The sequence below is a fragment of the Coprinopsis cinerea genome (assembly GCF_000182895.1).
Source record: "Coprinopsis cinerea okayama7#130 chromosome 4 map unlocalized cont3.4, whole genome shotgun sequence".
In the NCBI taxonomy this organism is placed as follows: Eukaryota; Fungi; Basidiomycota; class Agaricomycetes; order Agaricales; family Psathyrellaceae; genus Coprinopsis; species Coprinopsis cinerea.
This window is the reverse complement of record NW_003307541.1, coordinates 618,266-637,928: the sequence shown is the minus strand read 5'-3', so window position 1 is coordinate 637,928 and position 19,663 is coordinate 618,266. Positions and strand designations below refer to the sequence as shown.

The 19,663-nt window shown below is 52.4% G+C and overlaps 4 protein-coding genes across 4 annotated transcripts; 2 read left to right on the top strand and 2 right to left on the bottom strand.

Annotated features, from left to right (window-relative positions):
- Positions 1-492: 492 nt before the first annotated feature.
- On the bottom strand, positions 493-1,351 carry CC1G_09058 (hypothetical protein; the record flags this gene model as incomplete). The annotated part of the gene is made up of 5 exons (XM_001838378.2): positions 493-910; positions 960-1,006; positions 1,061-1,103; positions 1,160-1,175; positions 1,228-1,351. The coding sequence occupies 5 exons, from the start codon at positions 1,349-1,351 to the stop codon at positions 493-495; spliced, it is 648 nt and encodes a 215-aa protein (XP_001838430.2).
- A 2,180-nt stretch (positions 1,352-3,531) lies between these two features.
- CC1G_09057 (hypothetical protein) lies at positions 3,532-5,333 on the top strand. The gene is made up of 11 exons (XM_001838377.2): positions 3,532-3,715; positions 3,780-3,802; positions 3,865-3,920; positions 3,981-4,112; positions 4,177-4,203; positions 4,284-4,331; positions 4,390-4,465; positions 4,595-4,701; positions 4,784-4,793; positions 4,859-4,982; positions 5,060-5,333. The coding sequence occupies exons 1-11, from the start codon at positions 3,569-3,571 to the stop codon at positions 5,075-5,077; spliced, it is 768 nt and encodes a 255-aa protein (XP_001838429.2). The 5' UTR covers positions 3,532-3,568; the 3' UTR covers positions 5,078-5,333.
- Positions 5,334-6,176: 843 nt separating this feature from the next.
- On the top strand, positions 6,177-7,206 carry CC1G_09056 (hypothetical protein; the record flags this gene model as incomplete). The annotated part of the gene is made up of 3 exons (XM_001838376.2): positions 6,177-6,197; positions 6,264-7,055; positions 7,120-7,206. The coding sequence occupies 3 exons, from the start codon at positions 6,177-6,179 to the stop codon at positions 7,204-7,206; spliced, it is 900 nt and encodes a 299-aa protein (XP_001838428.2).
- Positions 7,207-7,607: 401 nt separating this feature from the next.
- On the bottom strand, positions 7,608-10,052 carry CC1G_09055 (hypothetical protein; the record flags this gene model as incomplete). The annotated part of the gene is made up of 10 exons (XM_001838375.2): positions 7,608-7,770; positions 7,833-8,005; positions 8,061-8,264; positions 8,315-8,482; positions 8,538-8,975; positions 9,029-9,127; positions 9,185-9,307; positions 9,371-9,564; positions 9,623-9,889; positions 9,947-10,052. 10 exons carry the CDS (start codon positions 10,050-10,052, stop codon positions 7,608-7,610), a joined length of 1,935 nt encoding a protein of 644 aa, XP_001838427.2.
- Positions 10,053-19,663: the final 9,611 nt, after the last annotated feature.

Genomic DNA, 19,663 nt, shown 5'->3' with positions numbered 1-19,663 from the left:
ATAGACAGGATGATACTCCGCAACCGTTGTCGTGGTACAGCCTGCCATCAAAATGCCTGTCACTGAGTCTTAAGCGCCCAGGGTACTGTTGGGCGCTTCAATCCAAATTGGACAGTTGTTGAGATCCGACCCGTGTATTCTAGTAGTTTCCCTGGAGCTTAATCGTGAGGGGAAGCTATAGTGGTACAAATTAGAATTGCATCTACTATAAATACTATTGTACAAGTTATCCGCCCTTGTGCACGAACTTGAAGATCGTCTCGGTTAGGTCAATGCGATGTAGAGGCTGTCTGACTAGTGGCTACCCTGGCGGTTGATGATGATGAGCTGGGGAATATAGCCGTCTTCGCTCTATTGCGTATCGTCGACGGGCTCTCCAGCGACGAGTAAGGATCTGTTGCATTTAGCACTGGAAGCCCTTCCAGCCGTGCAGACCTAGACGGAGGAGACGTATAAGATGAAATTATGACAGAAGTTTCAATAGATACGAACTCACTGCGCTACAACGGCTACCTCTCGATCGTTCGGTACCGCTCTCTGCTTCCCTTTCCATATGGATAGTCTTCTTTTCGATACTTCGCCCATCTCTTCATCGGGGGTGTGAGGGCTTTTCGTCGGCGTGGGAACTTCCTCAGGCTCATCATGTCTATCGCGCTCGCGAAGGGCGATGTCGGCGATCTCATCAGGTCCCGGTCCAATGTCAGCCCCAAGTTCGTCGAGGACAGAGCCTTGCGACGAGTGTGTGGCCTGTCCGGGAACGTTCCAGACAGGGAGACTGGCTGACATCCCATCCTCGAATGTGGAAGCGTTATACGTGTCCACCTCGAGGCTCCTGGTTTCGTGTTGGCGTCGATGGTCCTCCCATATCCGTAGCTTTATTAGGAAGCGCGCGGTTAACAGTCCAGCGAGGCTATGACAACTGTCAGTTTCACCTTGATCAAACCTAGAGTGCCACTTACGGTAGCTTCAATGCGTTGAATGTTCTAACGAAGAGGACGGGGAGTTTCTGTGATGGGCGTTCAATCATCAAGGGAAATCGCAATTAGACTTTTTGACATACCCAATTCAGTGATAAAGTCGTCACAGATAACAGGAAGACAGGTCTTCGTTACCAACGTTTCAGCGGGATGGGTAACACAGGTGTCCAAACATAGCTCACAGTATGTAGATCAGTCCTAAAGGCATCCGTCAGTCAAAGTAAAGCCGTACAAACATCGCGGAGGTCACCTTGTGAGAAGATTGCGTAGTTGATGGATGCTCTCGGATTCGACCAGAACTTGGCGTCGTGTCGTATCGTCCTCCATGCTCGGAGACTTGCCAAGAGAAAGGCGAGGACGTCGAACGTGACCATGATCGCTGATATTGCACCGCGAACTGGGGATATCCGTTAGTGCATTCCGGGGATTGCATTAGACCGATTTCAGAGCTTACTACTATATCAATGGGAAGGAGGCTACCCTTAGGACGCGCCATGTAGGACGGAAAGATGGGAGCTTACCCCGGGAACATCAGCTTTCCGCTGCATTTGTTGAAGGGAGATCGTATCTAAGGCAAGGGTGTGGAGTCAGTGACTTGTTTCTGGTCGATGTAGGTGTGAAAGAGGCGCACAATCAAAAGAATAATCACTGTAGAGCCTAGGAGACCCAACACTGCCATGACAATCTTGTTCTTTTCGAATATCGCGCATGTTCTGAGGCCCCAAACAGCTGTGGCGACGAAGATGTGAGGACATGTATTTGGATTCATTCACATAAACCCACCAATGACGCCGGCGTGACCAAGGATGCTGAGTACGCCGCATATGATGTACCCAGTATTGCAGCTTGAGGCACCACACTCGTGGATTAGAGGCAATTCAATTGGCCGAGAACTACCTCACTCACTTGAAGACATCCGTCAGTAAGCGATACGATTGACTAAGGTATTGTGGGACTCACCTCAAGTCCCGTTATCTCACTCGATATTGCGAGCACATAGATTAAGTTGGCGGCGAGAGCGTATCGACAAAATATATAGAGAAGCGTGGATAGCCGCCAGGGATTCTTCCAGATGTAATTCACTTCGTCTCTGAACGTTAAACTGTAGTCGTAATAAAGCAGGGCTCGATTTAAGGGGTAAGTTACGGGCGCATTTTAAGGAGGGATCGACTCACCTAAGCTGCAAAACTGAACACTGTATGTACGCCTGCGCAAAGGTCAGTTCTTTTAGTTCACCGTCGCAACAGTTTGGTTATCCAGCTCACCTTTGGCTTTGGGCGCTTTGAATTAGGGCAGCTATGTCAGGGCCATGAAGTGTCGACATCTATCGCAGTGTCGGAAGCGAGAGGGAATGGCAGGGTAAGAAAAGAGTTAGAACGGTTTATAGAACGGGACGGCGCCGTATATGTTTCGTGATGCGAGATGATAACGATCGTCCAGAAGTCATCGTCGCCCTCGGAACTGTAATCGAAGGCTCGCACAGCCTGCTGCCTGATCCACTGATGCTGGATGATCGTGGGGGAATGTCACTCAGTGACAGATCAAACTGTCGTCGAGTCTGAAACAGGTAGCTCTACGTTGGGAGACATCCGAGGCGGGGGAGGTGGTTGAGTTGGGCGCAAACCGACAGGGCAGGGACTTGGGAGAGGGTGAAAGCCTAGCGTGACCGCCGTCACGGCATTGACTCGGGCTGATAGCGGCTTCAGACCCCATGCGCCCACCGTATGGAGTCGAAGCAGCGGCCACGTCTGAAGTCCGGTAGCGTCTCATGCCGGACTAAAAATAAAAATTCGAACTATTAGGCGCTGAATCCAAAGCTCCGATTCAACTTTGAATCTCAGTGTTCCCCCGCTTGTTACGGCGCGGAATCACGCGTCACGCTTTGATCCGAACGTACATCCATCATCCATGTGAGGGCCGGTACTTATCAGGGTGGGAAGCAGCCTTCGTCCCATGATGTTCCCAAGGCAGCCCCTGGCAGTCCCCGTCGACATTTTGTCCAGATTCTGCCCATCTGGACCTGTACCGTCGGGATTATCACCCGCGCCCAGGATATCGCTGCCAATAACGGCACCCATTTCGATCTATCTATGTATGTAGGATGTCCAACTTCCAAGGGCGAAACACATGGGCCTATGCAGCCGAACAATCCTTCCCCCCTTGTTTGATGTCCGGTGATCGACTTCAATGTTCATTCGACTGCGTTACATCGAAGCCAGTGGATTCTGAGCATCTGCTACTCGCTCCTTGTAAGTCTATCCTGTCTAGCTCTACCCTTTATGCTACTACTAACAACTGGACGTTTCAGAGATTATTGGCATTCCAGAAACAGCCATCCACATGGTGGAGGCTTTCCTTAAATTCTCTCGGCCCGTCATCCATGAGCTGCCCAATCGGTAAAGATTGCTTTATTCAGCAATCGTCGTGCGGCACCTGAAGGCTTGACGCCTTGATGGATATCAGCACGAAGGTGAATTTAAGCCTTTTAAGGGCCCGCGCGTCCCTCTCCGGCCGCCACCCCTCCTATTCCCTCCTTTCTCTTTCCCTTCCTGTACTCCCAGCTCGCCTTTCGCCCCCAACGATCGTGAGCAATGCGGTTCCTTCCTCTCCTTTACTCTTCCCTGGCAGCCGTACTCTCGCTTTCGGTTGGAAATGCTCACGCTGCGACCATTGCAAAGCGCGCACCCGCTCAAGTTTTCCGAAAATGCACGGTCTCGAACACAGTCGCTTTAACCTTTGTGAGTCGCCACCCGTACAAGTCACCCTCTCGCAGCTTTTCAGCTCATCACAGTTTCGAGCTAGGATGATGGGCCATTCTATTACCTGTGAGTGCTGTCGTCTGCAAAGGATGAAAAATGCGTCGGCCTAACATATCGGGTATCGGTAGGAATGATCTGGTCACGATGTTAAACCAACAGAATGTTACAGCGACGTTCTTCGTTAGTGCGTACACCGTTCATCCTTTCTCGATTTCTCCTTTGACCCACTTTCCTTGGGCCATAGACGGCATGAACTGGGGATGCATCTACGACCCTCCCCTGTCTGACGCCCTCAAGTTCGCGTATGACAGCGGCCACCAGGTTGCCTCGCACACCTGGGCGCACAGGCGCATGACAGAGTTGAGCTGGGACGAAAGTACGTTCATACGCATGCCTCATCGATGGGTTTAGTCTGATTCTCAACTTCGCACCTCCGCTAGTTCACGATGAGATGTGGCGTGTAGAGTGTAAGTTCACTTTCCTCACCGAAAAGATGATCCTTACTGTTAGAGTTATTGAGGCTAACTTTGACTCTTTTGGCCCGCAGTGGCACTGTCTAGAATTACGGGTGCTTATCCGGCATTCATGCGACCTCGTACGTCTTTCAACATCGAATCGACGCGTTATTTTAAAGCTTGCTTGCCTGGAAACAGCCTATGGAGAGTTCAACGACCTCGTGTTGGAAGCATCTGCTATTCGTGGCCAGTCAATTGTGATCTGGGACTTTGAGTACGTACTTTCCCTCGTATGCCGCCTCCCTTTGTCCCCCGTTCCACTCCCATGTCAAGGGGGCGATACGTCATGCCTTTAATCCCGGGACTTCCGAATAGAAATTGTGTGCTAATCAGGTTCTCGTAGCTCTGAAGATGGCCGATCGGCTTCCGTTGAACGCCAGAAGCAACTCTATGATGAAGCTGCAGCTGCTCGACCTGATTCGATTCTTTCTCTGCAGCACGAAGTTCATGGTGCGTACGATTTCTTTCGTATGCTGCCCCCACTTCTGTGATCCGAGCTGATCTTATTCTCTACGACTTTTCACACCAACAGCGACAAGCGTGTAAGTTACATACCTAACGATCCCTTTTCGCGAAAGGTGATTGGCTAAATCGGACCTTTTGATAGTTACGAAACCCTTCCGTACGCGATCCAGACGCTCAGGGCTGCCGGCTACCGCTTCGTTAGTGTCGCCGAATGCCTGGGTGGACTTCCTCCTTACCAGTGGGTCGGAGCTCCTGGAGTTCGCGATGTACGTGCTTCCTTTCTTTATGCAATTCCAATTCTTCTGACGAGAACCCGACTCTTGGTGGGATTAAACGTGAACAGTCGAGCTGGACGTGTTAGATCCTTACACCAACATCATCACCAGCATCACGCGTTCAAAGCATCCGAGGGTGAACGTTGCTTTGGATCAACCCGGAAGGTTAAAACCACAGGAAGGGACAGGGAATGGACTAACATCTGATACTCAACTTACTTCGTGAACTGACTAATTAGTTACCTGCACACTCTCGTTTAGATCGGACAATTAGTAGCGGTATACTTCGTTACCTTTCGCTCATTTAATTCAAGGACAATATAGCTATTCATTTATCACCTGTTCCAAGTGGTTCTTCAACTTCGGAGAGAGCCGGGGCAGGGCTCGGCGAGCGACTGAACTTTGTCTTTGGAAAGCGAGTATAATGAATCAGGTAGGTAACCGACCGTGAATCGCCCTAGTTTTCGACACCTTCCCTTGTACGTGCGGGAGAAGACAGGTCGTTACGTGGAATGATCGATAACATACCCTCTATGGGTATTCAAGGCTCAAGCTCAGGTTCAAGCATTGCACGACCGAACGAACCGGATTCAGAATCACCCGAGGGCCAAAATTGCCCCCCAAAGAGTGGCATTGCCGCACACGAAAGCCTTGAAAATTACATGGGACCTTGATTGAATTATAATACGCCGTGCTGAAAATGACTAGCTACGTACAGCTATCCTGGTACGGAGGAGAAGAAAAACGAAATGTCAGCATCTAAGGGCGTAGGTAAATAGAGGGAAGGCATAGACAAATAAAGGACCAAGTCGAGCGGCGCCTCGACGAGGGGCAGCGGGGCTACAGATACAGATTTTTTTGGACAATGGGATCTAGTTCCAAAGCGGAGATACTTTGTCAATTGGGTGCCCACGCTTGGTCGTACTTACTACTCGAGCGTTCAACATACGAGTAACCATGCAACGGTCCGACCACAAGTCCGAGTCACGGTAACTTCATTGTGTCCAGTTGCGCCAAAGTGCCAGAGTTGACAATGGGCTAACGGGCGGCAGATTGATCGCCGGACAATGGACCTGTGCCACAAAGAAACACCTCCAGCATATATAAAAGCGACGGGTTTTTCATCGTCGTAACGTTCCACGCCCCTTAAATTCAAGCTATAGTTGCATTTAAATCGTTATCGTTATGTCTGCCATCCCACCCAAAGTAAGTGAATCATCAATCCGTCATGTGTTGATACCTGTGCTGACCATTCTTCCGCTTATTGCCCAGGCAAGGTCGTACGACCTGTCAGTTTTCGAAAGCCTCATGGATCTCATCTCTCTCGAAACCTATTCAATTCCACTCCTCGAGTCTCTTCTGACACACTTCCAGATGGAGAAGCTTCCCAAAGCCAGGTCGTACGCTGCATTGGATACCTTGTTCATAGCTAAGCCGATGCTTGCAATTATGGCCTGCCTCTGCATTTGTCTCGACAACTGTTACAAGACAAGGTCTCTTCTCCAGACCACCGCCGACAGGGTCCATGACTGCATCGAGGGCATCCTTAGCTGGACGCTACTTCTCGTGGACCACGTCCTCGCCCCAAAGTCCAAGGATCCTCTCCAAAGGAAAGAGTTGGTCGGGGAATTTGCTTGTCTGCTCCTGGCTAGGTTACTTCGCATCGACACTCGGATTGACCAAGTGGTGACCGAATCGGAGAAGACATTCGAGGTCATCATCAAATGCTGGCCAGCTTGCGATATACTGACACCCCCTCCTTCGAATATCTTCGCTCTCATTCTAAGAGAACACATGGACGCAACCCAGGAAAGGTTCGAAAAGGACGCCTTTATCACCTACCTCCTCTCCGATGAGAAACGCCTCCCCAGGCTTGCAAAAGGCGTTGTTGCGCACTTGGACAAAGTCCGGGAGATGTTAGAGGGTGTGAAACCGACTGACGAGACGTTTGGGCCGTTGCAGCGTGCGCTGAAGGTTCTGACCGTCATAGTGAACCGTCTCAGCCGCAATCAGTCAGTATATCGGGCGCTCCGTCGGGCTGGGTTTCTCCAATCATGGGTGAAGGTTCTAGTACCGTGTTTGGACCAGCCTGGTGCTCTGACTTTTCAAGTTGGAATGTTACTGGTAGCCAACACGCTTCGGATGTCGTACCAGGCTCATGCAAGCCCGTGGTCAGGACTCGAAGCAGTCATCGGGGCTGGAGTCCACGACGTAATGCTTCAGTGCATGAAAAGAGTTCAGGGCAACGATTTATTCGGAAGCGTCATTTCAAATCAACTTCATCAGGAAAATCCCAGAAATGTATTTGAGACTATATCAGCATATACATACCCCAGTAGGACTATTTGAATGCCAATACGGATGGTAGGCCAGAATAGCCAAATTTATATGTTGACCCTTTCGCGCGCGCGGAATAGTCACCAATAGCTGTATCGGGGACTATTCCTGCCTTATTCGGTCAGTATTCCCTCAGCCTTTTGCTGGGTGTATACCGGTTCATGCTCACTGAATATCGTATGAATGATGAGGAAAGAAAAAAAAGTTATACGCAAATTCATACTCAGATGTACGGACAAAAGGGAAAAGGATTGAGGGTCAAGTAACTACTACTAGTATCTAAGCCGTAGCCGATGAAGTCTCAGCCTGCTCTCCGACATCTTCATCCTCGCCCTCGTCGTCGTTGCATTCAAATAAGGTGATGTCGGTAGGCATGTTGTCAAGGTCGATCCTCGCTACAGCTTCTTCGACAGAAGCAGCACTGGCAGAAGGAGTTCCTTTGCTAGAGGGAATGGAAGGATAAGTACAATAAACGGAAGAACGGGAAGACATGCGGTGACGTACCTGCACTCGGTGTAGATCCGGGCCATCAAGGTGTTATATGCTGCACCGTTGCGAACCTTGCGGACAGTATCAACAACTTCCATCATAGTGTGGAACACATCTTCATAGGTGTCGGCATTGAAGTTGGTGGAAATCCGGTGGCCGTGTGCCCAGTCATCCAGCGCGGCGTGCACCTGGGAGGTGTTATCAAAATGAGACTCGGACAACGACAAACATGGGAGAACTCACTACAGTAGCTGCAAAACAAACCATCGCGTCGGTAACCACTTTGCGAGTCAAGGTGTTGTCGTCCTTGACGAAGTCGACCTTGCGAAACTTATCGTCGTATTTCTGAGCTGTAGATTGTTTCCCAGTCTTCCTGAAAATGCACTCGTGGATGACCTGAAGTACACATTGATGCATGAACGGCTCGGTGGCAACAATGCCACCGGACTATCACATACCTCAGTCTTCTTTCAACAAAACAAAGAGAGACGACGTACCGCATTACGGGGGTAGACAAAAGTGAGACCTTTAATCTCCTTCTTGACAAGGCTGGAAATCCTTTTCGCTTGACCCCGGCCGGTGACATGAAGACCAAACACGGCTTCGACTTTTTGAGCAGCAACCTTCTTCCAATTTCCACGAAGGTTGGCAACACGCTGCATGAGCTGCATGAAACAATTTTTAGAATGAGTCCAGAGCAGACACCAATGTGAGACTTACAAGACGAGCAACAAGGATTCCATACTCAGAATCCTTGCTAACACGTTGGGCGAAATCTTCGTAGCCAATGTTCGGATGGTCCTTGGCAAGGTCCCCGGCAACCTTCATGAGAAGCTTGCGAGGAACGCGGTAACCATATGCGATAGAGATGAAAGGGCCCCTGCTAAAATAGCATAGCTCTACAATAGCGGTGATGCCAGCAGTGAGGACCGACTTGACAATGGGTCGCTGGGCCAAAAGCTTGAGGCAACGCTTGCCAGAGTCTGGTAAGACCAGACGGATTGCGACAGGCCACTGTTTATCTTGAAGGGACATCGACGTCGGAATCAGCGAGCGTGAGCCAGGGGCAGGGAGAGCGTCAACATCTTCATCCTCCCCAGCAGGGAGATCATCCTCTTCCTCTGCCTCTTCGTCATCAGAGGGATACACCGGGGAAGCCTGTATCAACAGTGTAAGCTGCAGCCATACTGTAAGTGTGGGGTCCAACTCACGACGCCCAAGTGCTCCACTACTTCACCATTACGGCGGCGAGTAGGGGTTGAGAAAACCGGAACCTCTTCACGACGGTCCTTTGCACGCTTGGTGGAAGCCTAATGTGGGAACATCTGTAAGTTAGGAGAGAGGTACAAAAACAGTCGAGGTCAAACCTTGTTTGCTTGATGGTCATCCTGGCGCCCCTCCTCCAAGTCTCCATCGTCATCGACAAGCAATTCTTCTTCATTGATCCCAGCACTGCCAGGACGGGTGTGGTCCTCAGCGAACGAGACAGACTGTTGTGGGTATACATCTGGTGTCAGTCTCAGTAGGTGCCAACAAGGATGAAAACCACGCACCTCAGCGGCAAGGGTGTCCTCATCTAAACCATCGTACTCATCTACTTCCTCAGCTTGCTCTTCCTCCTCGCCATTCCAGCCCTCGTCGTCTTCATCGTCTTCTCCATAGAGGTTACCCAGGACTTCATGTCCTGCACCAGTATCCTCCTCATCGCTGGTGGGAACGACAGCGTTGTAGCGCCGTGTCGGTTTGGCTGTGATGTGAATACTTTGTCAAAGCTAGAAGAACATGTAGGATTGAGGACAGCTTACCTTGTGCTTTTGCGAATTTGGAAGTTGCGGACGGGGCCGTTGACTTCTGGGATGCATTGGTAGGCTTGGAAGATGATGTGGCCGACGACGATTTGGCTGTAGGCTTGACCAAATGTGTGCCCGACTTTGCAGCTGCTGTACCGACGCTTGATCGTGTCTTCCGTGTGCTTGCTTTGGCGGGTGCATTGCTGGGGTCCAAGTTCGTACGAACACGGGTGCGTCGGTGTTCGGCCTCAGGCTCCAAAGCACGCTTTTTACCAGATTGGCCTAAAAGAATCATTGTTAGACTGCTGTGACTGGACATTGATGGCATGTAAACTGTACCTGGAGCAGCTGTAGTCTTCTTCTTGGATGGATTGGCCATGAGGTGGTTAGATGCAGAAACACGGGTAGTGCGAGGAAGGAAAATTGACGCGCAAGGTGCGGGCATTCTCGTCTCGGACAGTCCAGTCACGTGCACATTCTGGAGCCATCCCCCGCAAAGTCAAGTCCTTTGACTGTGTCGCGTCAAGTGCAGAGGTGTAGGTGACCATTGGACAGGATGTCCACCAGATGTCCTGGGTGCCGGGTACCAGTTGTTCGACGTGGCCTGCGAAATCACATCTTGAAGAGCAGCGACCCACGATGTCGAGCTGCAGATGATGCTGTCATCAGTGACAGTGAGACAGACAACAATTTTGGCATCGACAAAGACATGTCCGACGACGTACCTCGCATGGTTTACTGTACGACGTCTACGCTGCCTCCGGAGTCACCAGAAAACCCGCCCTTATCCTCGACCCAACAAACACACTCGCCGCCATTGGACGTTCTTGGGAGTGGGCCATCAATGTTTGACAGCGAAGGTGATATCTTCGGAGACTATGGAATATCATTGGATGATGTGTTTATGGGTGGCAGCAGTGACGAGGATCGGGATGTAGATGATGGGGAAGGGGAAGAGAGTGAAGAAGAGACGGATGAAGGAGAGGTGGATGTGGAAGAGGAGGAGGAGGAGGAGATTCTAGAATGGGAACGAATGAATGCCGAAGCTGAAGATAGTCTGGAGCCAGACCGTTGCGACGGAGGAGACACAGGGCCAGAGACTGTCCAAGCTGAAGATATGCGCGACCCCGAGAATGACCCTCTGCCTTTGCGCCTGCGCGGTGGTGCTGAAGAAGGACTTAAGCTGGAGCCTTTTGTCGTACGGTACCAGAAGGACGCTCAAGATCGTTGGACCTGCACCCAGCCTGGTGTAAATTTTCATTATGATCAGCACTCCAAGAATTCCGGAAACCAAACAAACCCATACGCACCATTTCAGTCCAAGCTCGAATGGGAGGTTGCTCGATGGGCAAAACTACGGGGACCTAGCTCAACCGCCTTCACAGAACTGATGGCAATTGAGGGAGTAAGTGTGCTGTTTATCTTTACGAATGTAAAGTACTCACCGATAAACTAGGTCGCAGACCGTCTTGGACTATCCTTCCGCACCACCAACCAGTTGAATAAGATTATCGACGATCACCTCACCGGTCGGCCAGGATTTACACGCAAAGAGGTCATTATTGGTGGCGAGGTTTGCGAGTTCTACTATCGGGACGTTATCGCATGTGTAAAGGCGCTGTTTGGGGACCCAGACTTTGAACCTTACCTTGTCTTCTCGCCAGAGAAACAGTACACGAACCAGGAGCGTGAATGCCGTGTCTATCATGACATGCATACCGGGCGTTGGTGGTGGGCAACACAGGTACGTCGTTGGTGTTGGTGGTGTAAAAAAGACAAGTGACGTGGCTGACATTCTCACCTCTAGGAAGCAATAGAACGCGAGAAGCCAGGAGCGACCATCATTCCCATCAATCTCTCAACCGACAAAACCCTCCTCACTCTGTTTCGCGATAAACAGGCATACCCACTCTATATGACAATTGGAAATATACCAAAGGAAATTCGCCGTAAAGTCTCTTCTCGGGCCTACGTCCTTCTCGCTTATTTGCCAATCACAAAGCTTGAGGGAGTCACAAACAACGCATCACGGCGACGGCAACTCAACAACCTCTACCATGCCTGCATGTCGTTTGTTCTTCAACCCTTAGAAGCCGCCGGTGTCGATGGGGTACATATGTCAACAGGGGCAGGGACTATTCATCGAAACCATCCAATCGTTGCGACCTTCAATGGGGACTATCCTGAGCAGATATTGGCGACTGGTTCCAAGTCCGGTGAATGTCCGACGTGCGAATGTGAGCACGACGCCCTGGAAGCGTGTGGCCAACCCAAACCGCTCCGAGATCTATCGCGCATCCTTGACATCCTCGATTCCTTTGACCACAACCCCGCTGAATTCCTCAAGACCTGCAGCAAGGCAGGTATCAAGCCCCTTGCATCTCCATTCTGGAAGAACCTCCCTTACACGCACATCTTCCAAGCTATCACACCCGACATTCTTCATCAACTCCACCAGGGTATCTTCAAACACTTGGTCGCATGGGTTCTCAGTGTCTATGGCCCGCTGGAAATCGATGCGCGATGCCGAAGACTTCCGCCAAACCACAACATTCGCCTGTTCATGAAGGGGATCTCCAAGCTCAATCGTATCACCGGCCAGGAGCACAATCAAATATCACGAATCCTCCTCGGTCTCATCCTCGACATTCGCATTCCCGGTGGCTATTCCCCTAATCGCCTCATCAAAGCTGTCCGTGGCATTCTAGACTTTGTCTACCTCGCCCAGTACCCGGTCCACACGGACGAAACACTCAAGATCATGGACGACGCACTCCAAATGTTCCACGACAACAAGCAAGTCTTCGTTGACCTTGGGGTTCGTGAGCACTTCAATATTCCTAAACTCCATTTTGCTACGCACTACGTTGAAAAAATCAAGTTATTTGGCACGACCGACAACACCGACACTCAATACACCGAGCGCTTGCACATCGACATGGCCAAAGATGCCTACGCGGCAACAAATCACAAGGACGAATTGCCTCAGATGACCACATGGCTCGAGCGTCGCGAGAAAATACTCAAACATGAACAATATATCCAGTGGCGGCTTGATGGTCAACGCATTCCCAGCAAACCACCATGGTATCCCCCGGGACTCGACCTCGACCGTGTTCGTCAACTCTCAAAGCACCCATCAGCCCGGAAGATCACCCTTCGAGACCTCACCATCGACTATGGTGCTATCCATTTCAAAACTGCTCTATCGCGCTTTGTATCTCGCCTGAACAATCCAAACCAAACGTCCGCACAGCTCGAAGAGTCACTATGGGACATCCGTATCCCTCTACAAAAATTCCATGTGTGGCACCGCATCAAGTTTCGGCGTATTGACAACTACACAGGTGCTGAGACGACTGTCGACAGTATCCACTGTCGTCCAGCAACCGCAGACAAGCGCGGCCACCCGGTCCCCAGCAGGTTTGACACGGCTCTCATCAACCTTGGGGACGGAAAGGATACAGGGCTTGACGGTATGTCCCTTCGTCTCAGTTGCTTGCTCGTATCGAGTCTAATGATCGTTTTGTTCGACTGTCAGGATATCGCGTTGGCCGTGTTCGTGCAGTCTTCACCCTCCCTGAGAGGGTGCATAGACTGATGTTCCGCCCTGGTGTCGTCGTCCCAAGCCACCTCGCATACATCGAATGGTTCTCCGCATTCGCTGACCGCCCTGACGTGAATAGCGGCCTCTACAAAGTCAAAACCACCCGAAATCGTGATGGCCACCTCTCCAGTGTCGTCCCTGTCACCAGCATCCGCCTGTCGTGAACAGCCGGTACAGCCCCTATTTTTCACTTTATCTTATCTGATCTGTCTCGCATCTTATCGTTTCGCTTGCCCCTATTCCTTCGCTCCTTTATTCCCTCTATGGACTCTTTCACTCATGGAACACTGCCTCGTATTACCCTTCGCCCCACTTCCATTGTTCTTATTGTTACGCACTGCCTCTTGACTCATTCTGACACTCTCTTGTTCCATTATTGTTTCATCCTTGTTCTTCGCGCAGCCTTCGCGCAGCCTCATGACCTTTCTTATTGTTCTTCGACGTTTCGCCATTTGTTTGTCATTTTGACTCATCGCGGCTATGTAGACTGTAGAATAGGTATATAAGCTAGGTAGTCTGCTCTGTATTTCCTCAGCTTGACCTCTTCGTCAATACATCGCTTCCGCCTTCATCTGCATTCGTCGCTCATCGCTCTTATCTTACTCGCCGCTCTTATCTGCTCCGCATTACTGGTCTTTGGTTTGGTTTAGTGTTCGCTCTTCGCGACATTAGGTCAAGCTACCCCCGTGCACTGGCAACGCCGATCGTTGTCCCTGCATTCCGGACCCCCTGGCACTCTGGTTGACCTGCCGATCAGGTCTTACTCTGGCAACTCTGGTTTTCCGACACCGTCAAGATTAGCTGCGCAGGATACCCACACTTCTTCGCCTCTAGTAAAGACCTCAACCCTGACAAGTGGTTTGGCATCGACTGCCACCTCGATAGCAAGGAAGAGGTTGTAGAGTGTGACAGTTCCCCCTGCCCCTACCGCCTCAGTCTCCGGCCCACCTTTCACCAGTTACGACGCCTCCAGACAGCCAGCTTCTACGCTGCTGTTTGCACCTCCGACAACGCCGTAAAAGCCCGCGAATTTGCCGAATCCAGGAAAGAAGAATCGAAGAAGAAATCCCCACCAGTAACTCCGCCGCCAACCGGGTCACACAGCTCTTACCAGAAGATTCTCCCCAGTCTTTCCATTCCGCCGACTCTACCCCTGCCCCAGTAACAGCAACCACCAGTACCGCACCGAAGTCCTTTCGCCCTCCGTCAACATCATTTGAAGAAGACAGTGAGGAAGAGGACGACAACGACAAGGAAGACGAATCCGAAGAAGAAGACTCCGAAACACCCGTCCCCTTTCACGTTACCTACGCCGCGTTAGCAGAAGCCCTTCCCGCAGTAACAAGTCTCCGCCGCTCCGGACACTCCACCCCCACCACAGCCCTTACCCTCACTCCTCGCCGCGCCCTCACACCACTTCCCATCCCCAGGGAGTCGGAGGACACGTCTGTTGCCCAACGCTCAGATAACGAACCTCCCACTTCCACCTTATCACCATCTTTATTATCCCCACCCACTTCTCTGCCGCTCGTCCAACAAGACCCCGTTACCAAACCCGCAAAGCCTATCCCCGATCTCAGTATGTCCGACACCACTCTTCTCAAGTTGCTTGCCGAGCAACAAGAGACTACCAGGCGTATCCAGCAATCCCTGGATAAGCTCACGGCTGCTAAGACCGCTTCCACTAGAAGCCCCGTCAAAGCGCCTGAGCCCTTCAAGGGTGACTCTGGTGATACCCAGCGATTCCTCCGCTATTTCACCAACTGGGCCTCCGCCGAGTCCGAACTCAAAGGAGATGACAAGAAGTGGATCTCAGCTGCCCTCTCGTACCTTCAGGGTGCTGCTGCCTCCTGGGCTGTCCAATACCTGGATCAGATTGCCGCCCACGAGGCTGCTGCCGACGCTGCTCAGAAGGCCGCCCACCCCTGGCCCTTCAGTGGCGATTGGTCCACTTTTGTGGCTGCCTTCAAGAAACGCTTCCAACCCGCCGACCAGGAGAAAGCAGCTGAAGCCCAGCTCGAGGCCCTTACCCAGGGTAAACAATCTGCTTCCCAGTTCGCAGCCAAGTTCATGGAGATATTTCCCCGCACCGGTCTATCCCAGAAGGATGGTATGGCACGTTTTCGTCGCAAACTCAGTTCCAACGATCGCCTCATGCTGGATCTTATCGCCATCACCAAACCGGACGATGCCAAGCCCAAGACCCTTCAAGACTACTGCGACATCGTCAACCAGAACGATTTTACGTTTCACGGAAGCAGCGCCTCCTTCTTGACCCCGACTGCCTCGTCTCGCTCTGCCCCTGCCCGTGACCCCTATGCGATGGACATCGACGCGACCCGTGTTGGACCTAGTGGCCGTTCCCGTGAGGACTTCCTCCAAGCAATGCGTGGACGATGCTTTGGTTGCGGATCCTCCGCCCACATCAAAAAGGACGGCAATCACGGCTCACTTCGTTGCAACCACTGCCAGCGTCTCGGCCACTCCGCTAACGTCTGCCAAGACAAGTTCATGGGCTATCCGCCCGGTCGAGGACTCACAGCCAACGTCGTCGCGTTGCTGCCACCTCAGGAGGCTCCCTTCTCGCTCTTCGATGACTCTTCCACACCCGCCGCCACCATTGCTGCCACTTCTCCTGCCCCGCCTGCTGCCACCGCGCCCAACGTCTCCCTCGCTGATCTACTTGGTCGCTCAGAAGAACCAACAGGACATCCTGGAGCGCCTCGAGAATATCCAACATGAAGGGTTTTTGAAGCGGGTGCTTGTTTCGTGCTGCAAAGCATGCACCCTTTTCACCGTCGTACGCTGTTTCTGAATATGACTCGATTTACTCCTGTACTATTAGCTCTGTGCGCGAAATACACCCCGGTTCCTCGCATTTTCGCATTCGCATCAGACTCAGAGGCAGAAACCGTACGGCGGACCCCGCAGCAATGATCGACTGTGGCGCTACTGGCAAATTCTTGGACAAGCCTTTTGTGGAAAAGCATCGGATCACCACGTATCCACTCCGACACCCCATTCGGCTCCTCAATATTGATGGGACCCCAAATCAGGCTGGACACATCACTCACTTCGCTCGCTTGGAACTCACGGTTGACGGTTACTCCGAATGGACGGACTTCCTCATCACCGATCTCGGGGGAGAGGATGTCATCTTGGGTCTTCCTTGGCTTCGCAAGATCAACCCCCAGATTGATTGGCGCAAGGGCACCTTGGAGATTCCCCCACCTCGTGTCTCCAGTGTTACCATCGAAGAAATCCCCGACGAAGATGCACAGCCCCCTCGAAAGGAACCACCCTCCGGCAATGCTATTATCGAACAGATCTACAACGACCCTGATCCGCCTGTTCCTACCAACAAGTTCCCGGCGCCCGACCCCGACTTTGAACCAAGCGCGCCTCCTCTCTGCCGCATCCGCGCTAACCGAATGACCCGGCGGAGATGGGTTCGTAAGGGGTTGATGGGAAGACACAGGCGACGAACTTTGGTGCGCCGCTGGTTTCACCTATTCCCAACAGATCGCCGAGAAAGTCCCAGAAGGCCAAGCCCCAGAAGTCGTTCGAAGAGATGGTTCCTCCCCAGTACCGACAGCACGCCTCCGTCTTCTCCGAATCCGAGTCCCATCGCCTCCCCGAACACAAGCCTTGGGATCATGCCATCGACCTCGTTGCAGGAGCACCGGCCACCATGCGCACCAAGGTCTACCCCATGTCGCAGAACGAGCAGGAGGAGCTGAACCGATTCCTCGAGGAGAAATCTCAAGAAAGGCTACATACGACCGTCTAAATCGCCCCTCGCCTCCCCGGTCTTCTTCGTTAAGAAGAAAGATTCGGCAAACTCCGCTTCGTCCAGGATTATCGAAAGCTCAACGAGATCACGGTAGAAGAACCGATATCCACTTCCCCTCGTCTCTGACATCGTCAACCGACTCCGTGGTGCCAAGTATTTCACCAAGTTCGACGTTCGATGGGGCTACAACAACATCCGCATCAAAGAAGGAGATGAATGGAAGGCCGCGTTCGCCACCAACCAAGGACTCTTTGAGCCCCTGGTCATGTTTTTCGGCCTCACCAATTCCCCAGCAACGTTCCAGGCCCTCATGAACTCGATATTCTCGGACCTCATCGCTTCAGGAAAGGTCGCTGTTTATTTGGACGACATTCTCATCTTCACGGCCACCCTTGACGAACACCGCCAAGTCGTGCACGAGGTCCTCCATCGGCTCAAGAAACACGACCTCTACCTTCGTCCGGAGAAATGCGAGTTTGAGCGGGAGGAGATCGAGTACCTCGGTCTGGTCATCAGGGAGGGAGAAGTCCGTATGGACCCTGCCAAGGTAGAAGCTGTTCGCAACTGGCCTGTTCCCCGCAACCTTCGCGCCGTCCGTGGATTTTTGGGTTTCGCCAACTTCTATCGCCGTTTTATCAAGGACTTTGCTACCATCGCCCGGCCTCTCAACGATCTCACCAAGAAGGACATCCCTTGGCAGTGGAACGAACCGCAACAACAAGCCTTCGATACCCTCCGAAACGCGTTCACCTCCCGCTCCAATACTGACACTATGGGACCCTGACCGTCCAACCCGCGTTGAAGTAGACGCCTCTGGCTTTGCTACTGGAGGAGCCCTCCTTCAGAAGCTCGACGATGGACTCTGGCATCCTGTTGCCTTCCGCTCCGCCTCCATGCAACCAGCCGAACGCAACTACGAAATCTACGACTCGAGAAATGCTGGCTATCATCGAAGCACTCAAGGACTGGCGACATTTCCTGGAAGGACTCCCCAAACCGTTCGAGATCGTCACCGATCATTCCAACCTGGAATACTGGCGCACGGCACAAGACCTTAGTCGACGACAGGCCCGGTGGTCCCTCTATCTTTCCCGTTTTAACTTCACGCTCACCCATCGTCCCGGAAAGGCCAACACCCAAGCCGATCCCCTGTCCCGCCTCGACATTCATCAGGTCGCAGACGCAGAGGATAACAAACAACAAGTCGTTCTCAAACCAGAATTGTTTGCCAAGCTCGCAGCCGCCCACACCGTCCTTGCCAACCCCCTCGAAGACCGACTGCGTCGAGCCAGCGCCCGTGAATCTCAGGTCTTAGACGGACTCGCCCAGCTCCCGTAAGTCAGGACCTCGCCGTCTCACATCTGGACTTCCCGAATGGGGAAGAGGACAACGGCCTTGTGTACTACAAGGGCCGTGTGTACGTACCCCCGGACGACGAACTCAGGCGCGATGTCCTCAAGCAGTGTCATGACGACCCCACGTCCGGACACCCCGGAGTGCACGGAACCCTCGAGCGAGTTGAACGACAGTACTGGTGGCCCACGATGCGGGCTTTCGTCAAGAAGTACGTCGACGGTTGCGATGTCTGCGCCCGGAGAAAGCATACCCAGCACCCGCGGGCTGCCACCCGGCCTTTGGACGTTCCCGAAGGGCCTTGGGAGACAGTAGGAGTCGATCTCATCACCCAGTTACCGGAAGCCCATGGACACGACGCGATCATCGTCTTCACCGATCACTACAGCAAGGTTCTTCATGCTCTCCCCTGTACATCCGACATCACCACCGAAGGCGTTGCAGACATCTACTACCGTGAAGTATTCCGTCTCCATGGTCTCCCACTCCGGTTCATCAGTGATCGAGGCCCTCAGTTCGCTTCTAAGGTCATGCGCACCCTCCTCAAGCGTCTCGGAATCGAGTCCAACCTCACCACCGCCTATCACCCTCAAGCCAATGGACAAACCGAACGGGCCAACCAGGAAATCGAGAAGTATCTCCGTCTTTACGTCTCTCGCCGACAGGATGACTGGGACAAGCACCTACCGATGGCTGAATTCGTGATCAACTCCCGCGTCCACTCTGCCCATGATCGTTCACCTTTCGAAGTTCTCTATGGGTATATTCCCCACTTCAACATCCCCATTGGCAAACGGACCGACCTTCGCCTCGTTGATGAACGTGTTCAGCAGCTACAAGAAGCCCGCAAGGATGTGGAAGCTGCCTTACGTCTCGAGAAAGGCCCAGCAGAAGGATGCGTACGAGTCCGGCAAGCGAACGGCTCATCAATTCAAGGTTGGCGACTACGTTTGGCTTAACGCGAAGGACATCCAGATCAAGGTTCCGTCCCGCAAACTCGGCGACCTCCAACTCGGCCCGTACAAGATTACCGAACGCATCGGCGACCTCGACTACCGCGCTCGAACTTCCCCCGTCCCTCTCCCGCATTCATCCTGTGTTCCACGTCGACAAGCTCTCCCCCTGGAAAGGCAATGATGTCAATGGCATTTTGCCACCCCCGCCTGAGCCTGTCGAACTGGAGGGGGAGCTTGAATACGAGGTTCACGACATCCTGGACAGCCGTTGGAGAGGTCGAGGAAAGAATCGCAAACTGGAGTATTTGGTCAGTTGGAAGGGTTATGGGTCGACGGACGACACTTGG

Bases quoted from the DNA above. Each gene is read 5' to 3' on its own strand.
- CC1G_09057 (XM_001838377.2), top strand. From the start codon at position 3,569: ATGCGGTTCCTTCCTCTCCTTTACTCTTCCCTGGCAGCCGTACTCTCG. The intron at 3,803-3,864 runs GTGAGTGCTGTC...GGGTATCGGTAG, and splicing joins GATGGGCCATTCTATTACCT to GAATGATCTGGTCACGATGT. The intron at 4,332-4,389 runs GTACGTCTTTCA...GCCTGGAAACAG, and splicing joins TCCGGCATTCATGCGACCTC to CCTATGGAGAGTTCAACGAC.